Source organism: Parus major, chromosome 18 (assembly GCF_001522545.3).
Source record: "Parus major isolate Abel chromosome 18, Parus_major1.1, whole genome shotgun sequence".
Taxonomy (NCBI): domain Eukaryota; kingdom Metazoa; phylum Chordata; class Aves; order Passeriformes; family Paridae; genus Parus; species Parus major.
The window spans coordinates 6914723-6927463 of record NC_031786.1 but is presented as its reverse complement, the minus strand read 5'-3'; the positions used below and the strand labels follow the sequence as shown (position 1 = coordinate 6927463).

Genomic DNA, 12741 nt, shown 5'->3' with positions numbered 1-12741 from the left:
ACACGCTGCCTTCAGTGGATCTCATGTAAAGCAATGGGGAAAGTAGAATGAAGTATTCAGAAGACCTCAAAGTAGCTGGATTTGGGTGTTTTATAGGGTGTGACCTGCCTGGCTTTGCTCTGCAGTGTTGTAGGGCAGCCAGCCCCATCCCATGGGGCTCCAGCCTCTCCTGCTGCTCACAGCCACAGGGGCAGCAGGGATGGCACAGGGGCAGCAGGGATGGCACAGGGGCAGCAGGGATGGCACAGGAAAGGGATGGCACAGGCCAGGGCTGGCTGTGGCCTTTGCTCGATGTCACTGCAGCTCCAGCACCAGCAAAAGCTGTGAAAAACGAGGTTCACATATTTTTTATGTAGAATTTTAAAGTTTAATAGAAAGACAATTAGGAGATAAAAATAAAGTATACAGATATGGCCGGGTGTCTCTGCATTCAGCCAAGAGAGCACACCTCGCTAATAAAGGATTGTCCCTTAAAAACAGAACCTTACTGCTTATTCATAAATTCTCATACATGATTCAAACATTCCTCTTAAGTTTTGGATGTTTCTTTGTTTATTTTTTGACTCGCCCCCTTCCCAGTAAATCAATCTTCTTGGCTGCACTGAGTTTCACATTCCCTGATAACAGAAATGCAATAAATTCCTCCCCCAGAGCTCTGGTCATTGCTGTCCTCATCTGGATAAAAAATCCAAGAATGGAGGGGGTCTCTAACGATCTTTTTCAGTCTTTGGGTTACACAAACAAAAGTAGTTTTTGTTTTAATACTGTGCCATAGCTCAACATACATGTATATTATACCACTATTTCTAAGTTACATCAGTAAGAGCAGGGCTGGCTTTGTCCTGTACTCAGCCTTGGTGTGAACTGCCCAGGGCACGAAGGAGGTTTGGGACATTCCCTCAGGGGGGGCAAGGGTGGGGATGGGGAGCCCGGGGCGAGGGAAGAGCTGCGGCTGTAGGGACGTTTCTAGTCAGGCTCCACCAGGGGCAGCCGCACTGCGGGGACCGCCGGAGACAGGCGGCGTGAGGGGCAGCCCTGTGGCGGGCGGGTCTTCCAAGCCAGGCCTGCGCGGCGCAGCGCTCGTCACTATGGCAACGGGGTCCTTTCCTGAGCGCGGCGCACAATATGGCGGCGCCCTTGCTGAGCGCGGCGCTCCGCGGGGCCCGCGGCGGGCGGAGCTTCGGCACGGCCGGTGAGAGACGGGAGAATCAGGGGAGCCCCGAAACCCGCCCGGGAAGGGAGGGTGAAGGGGAGGGTGCTCTCGGACAGCTGTGTGCCGAACGCCAGGCCTTGTCACTAGTGGTGTCCCCCAGGGTTTAATACTGGGCCCAGAGCTGTTCAGTTTGTTCCTTGATGAGTTGGATGAGGGGTCGGTGCCTCCTCAGCAAGTTCGCTGATGGCACAAAGCTGCGAGGTGTGGCCGATAGCCCAGAGTGCTGTGAGCCCTTCAGACAGACCTGGACAGGCTGGGGAGAAGGGCAGAGAGGAACTGTTCCACACAAAGACAAGTGTGGGGTCCTTCACCTGCAGAGGAACAGTCCCAGGCACCCCAGGCTGGGATTGACCCGCTGGAAAAGCAGCTGTGTGGGGAAGGAGCTGGGGACAATGAGCTGGCCATGACCAGAGCTGTGCCTGAGGGGACAAGAAGGGCTCTGGTGTCCCGGGGTGCCTTAGGAAGAGCATTCCCAGCAGGTCAGGGAGTGATGCTGCCCCTCTGCTCAGCCCTGGTGAGGCCTCCCCTGGAGCAGTGTCCAGTTCTGGGCTCCTCGGGATGAGCGAGACACGGAGCTCCTGGAGCTCCAGCATCCTGGAGGGGCACAAAGATGATCTGGGGACGGGACCACCTCTGTCCTGGGGAAAGGCTGACAGAGCTGAGGCTGAGAGGGGCCCTCATCCCTTTCTGTCCCTGTCTGCAGGGAAGAGGCAGAGCAGGGCCCAGGCTCTGCTCCAGGGGGCCCAGCAATGGCAGCAGAGGCCACAGACACGAGGTGGTGCCCAGGAAATTCCACCTGGACATGAGGCAGAACTTCCCTGTGCAGTGACCAAGCCCTGAACAGATTGTGCAGAGAGGGTGTGGAGCCTCCCTCACTGGAGATGTTCCAGAGCCATCTGGACACAACCCAGTGCTCTGGGATGATTCTGCTGGAGCAGGGAGGTGGGACCCGATGGCTCTGGTCCCTTCCAACCTCACCCATCCTGTGACTCCATGAAAGTGGCTGTGGGAGCTGGGGATGGCTCCAGCCCTGTCCATGCTCTGCCCATCTCATTTCTCTCCCTCTGAACCCCCTGGGATCTGTGTTCCCCTCCAGCCGTGCTCTGGAAGAGGGCAGCCCCGCTGGGGCCGATGCCCAACGAGGATGTGGACGTTGGGAACCTGGAGGTGCTGGAGAAGTACCGGAGCTTCGCGCGGTACTTCCGGCAGGCGGAGCGGGAGAGCCGGAAACCCTGCTGGTGGAACACCTACCACAAACACACCAACCCCCCTGCAGGTACCCTTCCCTTGTCCCCAAAACACCCCCTGAGGCTCTGCCACAGCCTCAGCCCTTCCCCATGGACAAGTGTGCAGGGTGCAAATGTCTCCAGGGAAAAGGGGTGGCGGTTTTCCAGAGGGAGGGAGGCTGCCCAGCACCTGCCAAAAGACACAGAGCAAAGAAGTGATTCCTTGGAGCCCCAGCGGTGCCACAGAGAGCAGACAAGGAGCCAGAGCTTCAGGCCTGCAGCAGATAACACAGCTGGGCTGCTCAGCAGCCGCCAGAGCTGGGAATGGGAGGGCCATGATCTGGGGAAGGAGGTGCAGAGGGGACAGAATTGAATCCTGATTGTTCTTTTAAGTCTTCTCAAGTGGGAGGTGTCCTTGTCCATGGCAGGGGTTGGAAGTGGATGGTCTTCAACACCCCTCCCACCCCAAACCCTTCTGTGATCCTGATCTCTGGAAGCCTCTGTCTCACGCTCTCAGACATCTCACAGGGGTTTGTGTTTGGGTGGTTTGGGTGCTCACATGTTTCACCTCCTCTCTTTTCACCCCTCCCTGAAGAGCCCGAGACAGACATCGGCCTGCCCCGTGAGAAGCTGTCACGGGCGAAGGAGATCAAGGAGAGAAAGAGGATCCTGAGGGAGAACCGCCAGAATGCTGAGATGGAACGAGCAGCACGGCTCCGGACTGGTGAGAACCCAAGCACCTCCCTTCCTGCTCCAGGTGTCCAGCTGCTGAATGAGCTCTGCATCCTCCCTCTCTCCTTGCAGTGCTCATTCCCCTCGACGACGTCAGGGCTGAGTGGGAGAGGACCAGTGGCCCGTTCCACAAGCAGCGCGTGGCCAAGCACTGCGGGGTGTTCCGGGACCTGTTCAGGGGGGCCACCTTCACCCCCTGGGTCGCCCTGAGGGTGCAGTACAGCCAGGAGGATGAGCACCTCGTGCCAGTCTACTATGGGAACATGGTGACTCCCTCAGAGGTGTGTGAGGGGAGCTGGGAACAACCTGGAGCCCCTGGGAAGCCTTTTTCTGCCAGGTGCTTCCAACAGGCACGGTTCATTCCAGGGGATGCCTTTTACAAGGGTGTTACCTCTGTGCTGAGGGAAACTGCTTTATGGATGTGATAGGGACAGAGATTGTAGCTTGTCTGTCAGGAGACTGATGGTTATTTATGCCCTGAAGCTCTCCAGGTGGATTCCTCAGTGGCCTGGCAGTGCCCAGTCTGTGTTGTGTCCAAGACACCATTCACAGATGCTGTTGTGTGAGTGATTTACATTCTCTTTATGTTGCTCTTTTAGGCTTCCAATCCCCCTGCAGTGTCGTATGAGGCAGACAAAGGCTCCCTCTGGACCCTGCTGCTCACAAATCCAGGTGAGCAGCGAATTCTTTAAAGGAACATGTTTAAACTGGGCTGTTTCACTCAGCTTTTGGTTAACTCCTGATTCTTTTGGCTACACAGAGATGATGAACACTGGAAGGGTTCAAGGCCAGGTTGACAAATGTGGGCTAGTGGAAGGTGTCCCTGCCCGTGTCAGGGGGTGGGATGAAATGAGCTTTAAGGTCCAGCCCAAACTGTTCTGTGATTCTGTGATATCTGTTAGATTGGGACATATTACACATGGAGGAAAGATTGTGGCCTCCCCTAATCTGTAGCAGTTGAGAGAAGGGACAGTGACACAGCAGGACCTGAGTCACACTGTAGAGGAAACAATTACCTGACTTCCATCTTTGCTTACCTCCAAACTCCTCTTCCTTGGCAGTCTGCCTGGAAGGCAGCTCTGCTGACACTGTTCACCCTGAGAAACCAAGGCACAGTGAAGGGATGCAGCCATCCAAGATTTCAAGAATCTTTGAATTAGATCTGCCAAGTTCTTTGCTCCTCATTTTAAGCTCAGTCCTATAGGAATGAGTTCATTTTCTGCTAGGGAAGGAATGCTGGGAGGTCTTGAGCTGCTCCTTCTGGTCAAAGCAGATCTGGACATTCTCACTTTGGGGTCAGTGCTGGCACTAGGGTGTCCCTAAGTCACTTTTCTCTGTTGTGTGTTGGCAGATGGACATTTGAGGGATGCAGACTCAGAGTACCTCCACTGGCTGGTGTGAGTACATCAGAGCCATGTGCTCTGTGCTTGTGGATTGGGCAGAAACTTCTCCAGCAGCTCAGAATCCATGGCTTTTCCTGGTGCTTCTGCCATTAGTTCCTTTAGCCCTGTGTTCTGGGTCCTGCTAAGGATGCAGGAGTTCCAGATGTTGCTGCTGTTTAGCATTCCAGTCACTGGGTGGGATTTTTCCTGTGGTGAAAGCAATCTCTACTATCTGTTCCCTTATCAAATGGGGCAGAAATCACATCACAGCGTGGCAGAGTGATTTGCAGTCCTGGATGAATCTGCTGGAGAGAAATGAGTGTAAATGTGTTTGTGTTCAGGACCAACATCCCAGGCAGTGACATCAAGGCTGGTAAGGAGATGTGCCATTACCTGCCCCCCTTCCCTGCCATGGGGACAGGCTACCACCGCTTCATCTTCCTGCTCTTCAAGCAACACGGTCCCATCGACTTCAGCCAGGATGCTCGGCCCACACCGTGGTAATTCCTCTGCTCACATGCAGGGCTTGGCTGCTGCTGCCTGTGGGGTTCATGTACCTGCCACTGCAGTAGAGGAGAAGCTCTTGTCACTCTGCAGAGTTCTCCAGGCTGCTTTGGGTTTGTGTGTCCTCTGCAGCCGCAATCCCAGCACTGCTGAGTCCTGTGGTAACAGAACAGGCTGTTAGAGAGTGGTTTGTCCTGCCCAGAAGTGTGCATGGAGCTGGAGACACTGGGAGATTTCCTTCTAGTGGCTTCCTTTTCCACCTCTTTCATATGCCCTGGGGTGATGTGGAGCAGGAAAGGTTCACCTGGTGCCTGTGTCTTGTTTCCAGCTACAGCCTGAAGATGAGAACCTTCAGCACATTTGACTTCTACAGAAAGCATGAGGATGCCATGACCCCAGCAGGGCTGGCATTTTTCCAGTGTCGGTGGGACAGCTCTGTCACTTCCACCTTCCATCAGCTGCTCAGTAAGGAATGGGGATGCTGGAGGGGGTCTGTGGGTGGGACATGGCCCTGTGGCTGCAGGCTCTCACTTGGTCTTGGCACTTGCCCAGGATCAGCACAGACAAAGCCCTTCCTGAGCCATTCTCCTCCAAAGTAACAGCAGCCTGAAAGAACAACCCCTAATTCTTGGATGAGGATTTTAAAATAACTCCATGGGCGTGTTTGAGCAGCCCTGGTCCTGTGTGGGTGAAGGGGGGTTTGGGGTTCAGCTGTGAGCCCTCCTGCTGACCCTGTCACCCCTTGCAGACATGAGGGAGCCCGTGTTCGAGTTCGTGCGGCCGCCTGCCTACCACCCTCCCCAGGTGAAGTTCCCTCGCCACCAGCCCCTGAGGTACCTGGACAGGTACCGAGACACACAGGAGCCCACCTATGGCATTTACTAGGAGCTGTCCCCCTCTGTGTCTGTGGGATGCTGGCTCCTGGATTTCCTGCGCTGCCCTCAGTGCCTCAGGAGGGAAATGACAAAGTCTCAGCCCCTCAGCTCCTGGTTCTCCTGTGCTGGGAGCTGGCACTGGGTGCTCACAGGGCTGGCAGCTGCGTGGTCAAGAGGCTGCTTAACAAGAACATTCAAAATGAATCCATGGCCAGGCTGAAACCTTGCTCCTGATTCTGCAGCAGAGCTGAGCAGAGGCTGGCAGGTTGCATCTCCCCAGAGATGCTCTGTCTTGCTTCCCTGCAAGGATCCCAGTTCTCCTTTTGCCTGTTTATGGAACAAACGGAGCCAGGCCAGCCTGGATTTCCTCCTCTCACAGTGCTGCGGTTCAGGACTGTGTCAGATTTTATTTGTGCAGTCCTCCTGAAGAGATGAGTCTGATTAAACACTCTCTGAGCAGTGCTGGCAGAGCTGTCTTTATTGGGAAGAACTTGTTACCCTGGCCAGTTGGCACAGAGCTCAGCAGGGTGCACGGGTGTGGCCAGAGTCACTTCACTTCTTGGATGTTTTAATTTGGGAAGAGTGTGGCTACACAGGTGGTAAACCTGCATCAGGTCAGTGTTTGTGGAGGTGCCTTCAGCTACCCAAGCTCGTGGACCTCAGTCTCCTTCCCCTCTCTCCCTGGACAGGCCATACCTGGTGTGGGCAGGTGGAGCCAAAGCAGAACTGCTGCTGCTGGTCCCGTTCCCAGGCCTTGGAGAGCCTTTGCTCTCTGCTGTGCTCCACTGTGCATCTCCTGTTCACATGGACCCCCAACATGTTCCTGCTGCTACAGCTGCCTCTTCCCAGCTCTGCTTCTCAGTGACTTTTTCTGAGGTTCCTTCTACCAGGAAATTGGAGCCTTCAGCAAACAGCTGAGATTGGGCTGAGGTGGCCCCTGCTGCCTGTGCTCAGGGCTGTTACCAGTTCCTCCAGAGCTCCCTGAACTCCCCTCCCAGCCTGAAGGGTTCTGGGGTCTGGTTTAAGGTGGGGTGAGTGCACTGGGGAGGTGCCCATGGTGGAGACACAGGTTCCAGGCAGACACAGAGGTCATGTTACGCCTCTCTGGGCTTTAAATATTTGGCCAGAATTGAGAGATGCAGCCTAAAGGAATTTTTGGAGCTGAAGCTTGCTGGGACATGCAGGGAATTGTGACATATCCCAAGTCCTTTCCTGTGGTCAGGGGGTGGCTCTGAGCCTGCCTGTGGTATGGAAGCTGGTCTGGATGATCCACCAGAGACCTGCTCCCTGCGTGCCCTCACCTGTGCAGGTGAAAGGGAAGCTGCTCATGAGGGGAGGCTGCTGAAGAACGAGGCTGTCCCAGCAGCATCAACAGCCTGGGAACGTGTGTAAGATAGCACATGGGCCTGGTACAGAGGTAAAACTTGGGCTGGGAAAGCTAAAACTGAACTGTGTGACAATGAGATAAAGGTTTGCAGTGCACAGGCACCGCACTGGTCTCCAGGCAGGAGACTCCACCTGCCACCTGAGCAGGGACAGGTGGCACAGGTGACATCTTTGTTGCCTTTCAGGGTGGTGATGTGCACAGGTGTTGCAAGGAAGTTCATAGGAAAACTTCCCATGTGTGGTGGGTGTGCATGGGGACATGGCAAACAGCAGGAACTGTGGTTTAAAAGATGCAAGGGAAGAAGGTGGTGCTGGCATGTGTCACAGCCTTGCCACCGCACAGGGAGGTGACACGTGGCTGCAGAGCAGTGGGTGCCTCTGCTGGTTCCCAGGCAGGAGCTCTGTGTGGAGGTCTCTGTGCCAGGGGGAACTGCAACACTCAACTCAGGGATCCAGCAGAGCTGAGGATGCCTGGCAGTTCCCTCAAAGGGCAATAAAGGAGTGAAAATCCAGCTGCACATCCATATGTGCCCAGCAAATGCATTCATGGAAATACACATTGCGCTGATCCCTGTCGGGCTCCTGCTTGTCTCCCTGTGCTGCCACCGCAGAATTCCATCCTCTCCGGAGTCTCCCACTGTCTTCACAGCCCTCCCTCTCCACGGGGAAAGAGCTCCAAGGCTCCCTGGGCACAGGCAGTGCGAGGAGGGAGCAGCCGCCGGGTGTCACCTTGGGAGCGCCTGGCGGGGAGCCCTGCCCCGCCTCGGCCCGGCGTCACCAGCTCTCCTTCCTTCTCGCTCCGGAGTTCCTGTTTCCCCGGCACAGGCAGGATGGCATCACCCATCTCGCAGAAGCTGGAGGAGAAGCTGGTGTGTTCCATCTGCCTGGAGCTGTTCAGGGTGCCCGTGACCTTGCCCTGCGGCCACAACTTCTGCAAGCGCTGCATCAGCGACCACTGGGACAGGCAGAGGCAGGCGGCCGCGGGGACCCAGCCGAGCTACACCTGCCCCGAGTGCCGCAGGGGCTTCGAGCGGTGCCCGGAGCTGCAGAAGAATGTCACCCTGTACAACGTGGTGGAGCTGGCCCAGGACAGAGAGGCTCAGGGCTCGGCCGGGGGCGAGGCGGTCCCCGCCGAGCTGTGCCGGCAGCACGGGCGCCCGCTGGAGCTGTACTGCGAGGACGAGCGGCGCTGCATCTGCTGCATCTGCACCGTCCGCGACTGCCAGCGGCACCGCAGGGTGCTCTTCGAGGAGGAACGAGCCAAAAAACAGGCGGGTGACAGGGCTGGGGCGATGAGAGAGCAAGGGGTGTTGTGATAGCTCATGTGTGATACCCACCTCCACCGCCCCGTGTCCTGCTGCAGGGATGTGATGTCCCTCTGTGTGCCAGCCTGCCCAGCCTCAGCTGGATGTGGGGCTGGCCAGGGAGATGCCACCAGTGCCCAGCTGCTTCTTGAGAAGCCAGGTGTTGTCAGGAGCAGCAGTGAGCTGGGTAAATCCAGCAGCACAAGACAAACTGCCCTATGTGTTTGGTACCCTCTGATCTAGAGGAAACAGCTAAAAAGGGAATAAAAGGCAGCACAAAAAAAATCACTTCTTTGTTATCCTTACACAGAGTCCCCTTCCCAAACTACCTTCTTCCCTGTTAGCCTTGTCCTGCAGCCCTGAGAGAGTCCTGGGGGCGGGTGAGCAGCATTGGGCTGTTCCACAGGATGTGCAGCTGGACATGACTGGGAGAAATGACTGGATGTGAAACTCAGTGCTGTGGGCTAGGTGAGGGTGTTCAGCCATAGGTTGAACTTGATGATCTTGGAGGTGTTTTCCAACTATAATGATTCTATGTTGGTGCCTCCTTTTACAGACCTTTTTGAAAGAATCTCTGGAAAAAGCCCAGGAGGAATTGGAGAGGACTGAGCTGGCAATGAAGGAGCTGGAGGTGAAAACACAGAGCATCAAGGTAATGCTGCATCCTCCCTGTGCTGGCCTGTGTGTGGGAGCACACTGGTTCTCATGGCTCTTCCTGCCCAGGACTGCTCTGAGGAGTTCAAGGCTGGGATTCAGAGTAAATTCACCCACCTGAAGAAAGCTCTGGAGGATTTCCAGTGTCAGACAGTGGCCAGGATTGAGCAAGAGCACAGTGCAGCACTGGAGTGTGTGGACAAGAACTGGAACCTGTGCAAGGACCGCCTGGATGTCCTTGGCCAGCACAGGGAGAGGGCTCAGAGCCTGCTGGCCTGCCCTGACCACAGGACCTTCCTGCAGGTACCACTCTGGCACTGTGTCCTTTTGTTGGATTACACCTGCACATTTTGATGACAGCACAATCATGTTCAACCCATTCCCACTGGGAATGCATCCTCAGTGTGGCTCAGGGATGTGATGGGGCTATGGGGAAGAGATGTTTTTTGGGAGTCTCTGAAAAGTTGTGTGGGCAATGCTGGGATGCCCCTGTTGCCCACTGGGGAGACGTGGTGAGTGCAAATGGGTTTGCACAGTCCCCCCCAGAGTGGTGCATGGTGTCTGTGTGTCTGACTGCAGGAGTTCCCCCTGCTCCCACCTCTGGAGAAGCCAGAGGCGCTAGTGCCCGTGGAGTTTAATGTGGCTGCTGTGATCAAACCCATCTCTGAGATCCTCACCAGCATCTCCAGGCTCCTGCTGGAGGACCTGCCTGGCTCTGTGGCCCCCAAAGCCCCAGACTCCACTGGCCAAGGTAACCCTCCTGCTCTCAGGGGTACTTTGAAGGGCTCTGAGTCATCCTGAGGATGAGCCTGGCCTGTGTCACTGCTGGGGACACAGCTACTTGTCACCCTGGGGACACAGGGGTTTGGGATGGACACACATTTACTGCTCAGCAGATGAAGTGGGATGAGCCAAGTGGCCTCCCTGTGGCCCCTCCCTGCTGGGAATGCTGAACCATGGTGGCACATGCCAGCTCCCAGGTTTGGATACAATGGAGTTCCTCCTCCTTCTTTTCCTCCTTCCCAGGAAGCCAGGAAGAAAGAAGTTTTTGGGTGGCATTACTCAAAATGCCTGTTCCTCTCCTCCACAGGCCCAGTGCATCCCCAGGAGCTGGCAGTGAAGGCTGTGGCCCCTCTCCCCAGGTGCCAGCTCCGAGCTGAGCTCCTGAAGGGTAAGGAGCACAGGGGCCTGGAGGGACAGCACCTCACTGGGGTCCCCAGCAGGAAGAGTTGTCACCAAGCTGGGCTCTTTCCTGGGAGGTGGGTGGTTGTAGCTGCAGGGACAGGGGCACCTTCCCTGGTTCTTCCAATGTGTCCCCTTAAATGCAGAGAAGGGGGGTGTAGGGACAGAGTGCATGGGCTGGGATGGGAAAGGACTCACTAGGGGGATTAGCAGCACGAGGAAATGCTTTCCCATGGAACTCAGGCTGGTATTGGATTAGTCACTGCCCTGCATGGCACAGCCCCAGTCCAGAGCCCTGCCTGCAGTCATTGCTCTCTATCCAGGGCTATGGCATTAGCATTCCTAGCTGCAGTCCTTCATGTCCCCTTTCCTCCCCAGGCCCATCCCTCTCCTGTCTTTAGGAAATCCTCTGTGCTTCTCTTCCCATCTCCTCCCTGTTGGGAAGAGGGTCAGGTAATGTTCAGGCCATGTTGGTCATGTCACTCTTGCCAAGGAGGCAATCACTGCCTATGGGACCTGTAGGAATTCCTTCCATTCTTAGGGTTATTAATAGGAACTCTGTTATTTATGGGCAGCAGGCAGGAGCCCAGCTGGCTTGGGGTGTTGGGGGAGGAAGGTGGGGTGCTGGTGGCTAGTGAATGCCCATGGCAGGAGCTATCACTGCCCATGCAGAGGAGAGTAACCCTGCAATACCATAATTGCTCATTTAACACCTGGTTTTCTCCCCCTCTCCCAACCCACACTGGTATTTTTTGCTCTTAAAACCAAGCACATCCTTGCCAAAATGGCCACAGAGCCACTGTGGTCACAATGGCTACTTGTTGGTTGTGAGCTGGGTTGTGCAAGGACTGTGTAAAGCATCATGTGTGAGTGCCTCAACAGCTATTTCTGGGCTTTTCCATTCCCTCTAGGGCAGGTACTGCATCCTCGCCACTCCCCTTCCCCTCCAAACAACCTGTTCCATTCTGGGAGCCAGCCCTACAGAATTTAAACCCCATCACTGCTGGGAGGGCAGGGTTCATCAAGGGTTCATCAAATGCTTCATAAAGCTCTGATGAAGCATTTCAGCCCCATCCATGCCCTTGCTCTTCCCAGACCACCGCAACCTGACCTTCGACCCCGAGACAGCCAACAAGTACCTGGAGCTGTCAAAAGGTGCCCGGAGAGCCAAGCACGGTCCCAGCCCCATCCATGGGCAGGAGCAGGGCCCCCGCTTCGAGCCCTGGCAGGTGCTGTGCACACAGAGCTACGGCCCTGGCCACCACTACTGGGAGGTGAGGATCTCCAGCCACTCTGTCGTGCTGGGGGTCACGTACCGGGGGCTCCCCTGGGAGCAGCAGCAGGGCTGCAGGTTCAACATCGGGCTGGATGGGGGCTCGTGGGGGCTGCAGGTGAGGGAGGATTGTTACCTGGCCTGGCACAAGGGCCAGGCCAAGAAAATCCAGGAGAAACTCTATAAGAACCTGGGGGTCAGCCTGGATTATGGCAAAGGGCTCCTCTCCTTCTACGGCCTTGGGGAGAGGACAAAGCTCATCCACTCCTTCCACAGTGTCTTCACAGAGCCCCTGTACCCCGTGTTTTGGCTGTGTGAGGGGAGAATGGTGACGCTGTGCCAGAGGGACTGAGCCAGAGCCACCACACTGAGCCATAGCCAGGCTGGCATGTCCCAGGCTGGTGCCATAGTGGAGCTGCAGCTGAGGCTGTTGTGGTACAGTGGGAGGTGAGGCAGGTGTGGAGTGCAGTGTTTTAACAAGAGCTTGATGAGGACAGACATGTAAATTAACCTGTTTGATCTGCATATGCAAATATTACACTAGTAACATGGCAGGGCTGGAGCTCAGCGTGGGTGCCTGTCCCTGCAGACAGAGCAAGGGAAGAGGGGATAAAGAAGGTGAAAAAATTATATTTTCCTCTTTCTTCTATCCCTGCCAAACTTCCCAAACTTGAGGAAGGTTTGGGATGAGGGGGACCCCAGAGGGAGGTGCTGCTGCCACAGGGTGCTCTGAAACAATTCAGAGGGACCTCTGTGCTCACACAGCCTCATATGCAGGCAGGTCCTGCTTCCCCCAGCCCCTTCTTGGTTACCTCTTGTTGTTCTCAGGCCTGGCAGAGCAACTTCTCAGGGTTCTACACTGCAGCTCTTTGTGCAATGCTGCTTTACCCAATAAAGCTCTATTTTCTTACTGGTTTGACCTTGCTGCTTTTGGGAGATGTGGGACCCAGCATCACTGGGGGTGTGGGGAGCTGGGTACCCCTGTTCTCACAGCCACCCCTGCAGGGCCC

General features: G+C 55.8%; 2 protein-coding genes across 3 annotated transcripts; both read left to right on the top strand.

Moving 5' to 3' along the window:
* The first annotated feature begins 1115 nt into the window (after nt 1–1115).
* Nucleotides 1116–6391, top strand: MRPL38 (mitochondrial ribosomal protein L38). The gene is made up of 9 exons (XM_015646003.3): nt 1116–1192; nt 2310–2489; nt 3035–3163; nt 3244–3452; nt 3771–3843; nt 4523–4568; nt 4895–5053; nt 5386–5522; nt 5806–6391. The coding sequence occupies exons 1-9, from the start codon at nt 1126–1128 to the stop codon at nt 5940–5942; spliced, it is 1137 nt and encodes a 378-aa protein (XP_015501489.1). The 5' UTR covers nt 1116–1125; the 3' UTR covers nt 5943–6391.
* Nucleotides 6392–6486: 95 nt separating this feature from the next.
* TRIM65 (tripartite motif containing 65) lies at nt 6487–12641 on the top strand. 2 transcript variants are annotated; one of them, XM_033518670.1, is made up of 7 exons: nt 6487–8589; nt 9179–9274; nt 9346–9579; nt 9856–10027; nt 10367–10447; nt 11554–11732; nt 12008–12641. In XM_033518670.1, exons 1-7 carry the CDS (start codon nt 8149–8151, stop codon nt 12047–12049), a joined length of 1245 nt encoding a protein of 414 aa, XP_033374561.1. In that variant the 5' UTR covers nt 6487–8148; the 3' UTR covers nt 12050–12641. The 2 variants fall into 2 exon arrangements, with proteins under 2 accessions (XP_033374561.1, XP_033374560.1); XM_033518669.1 differs by having other exon boundaries at nt 11554–12641.
* The last annotated feature ends 100 nt before the right edge of the window (nt 12642–12741 follow it).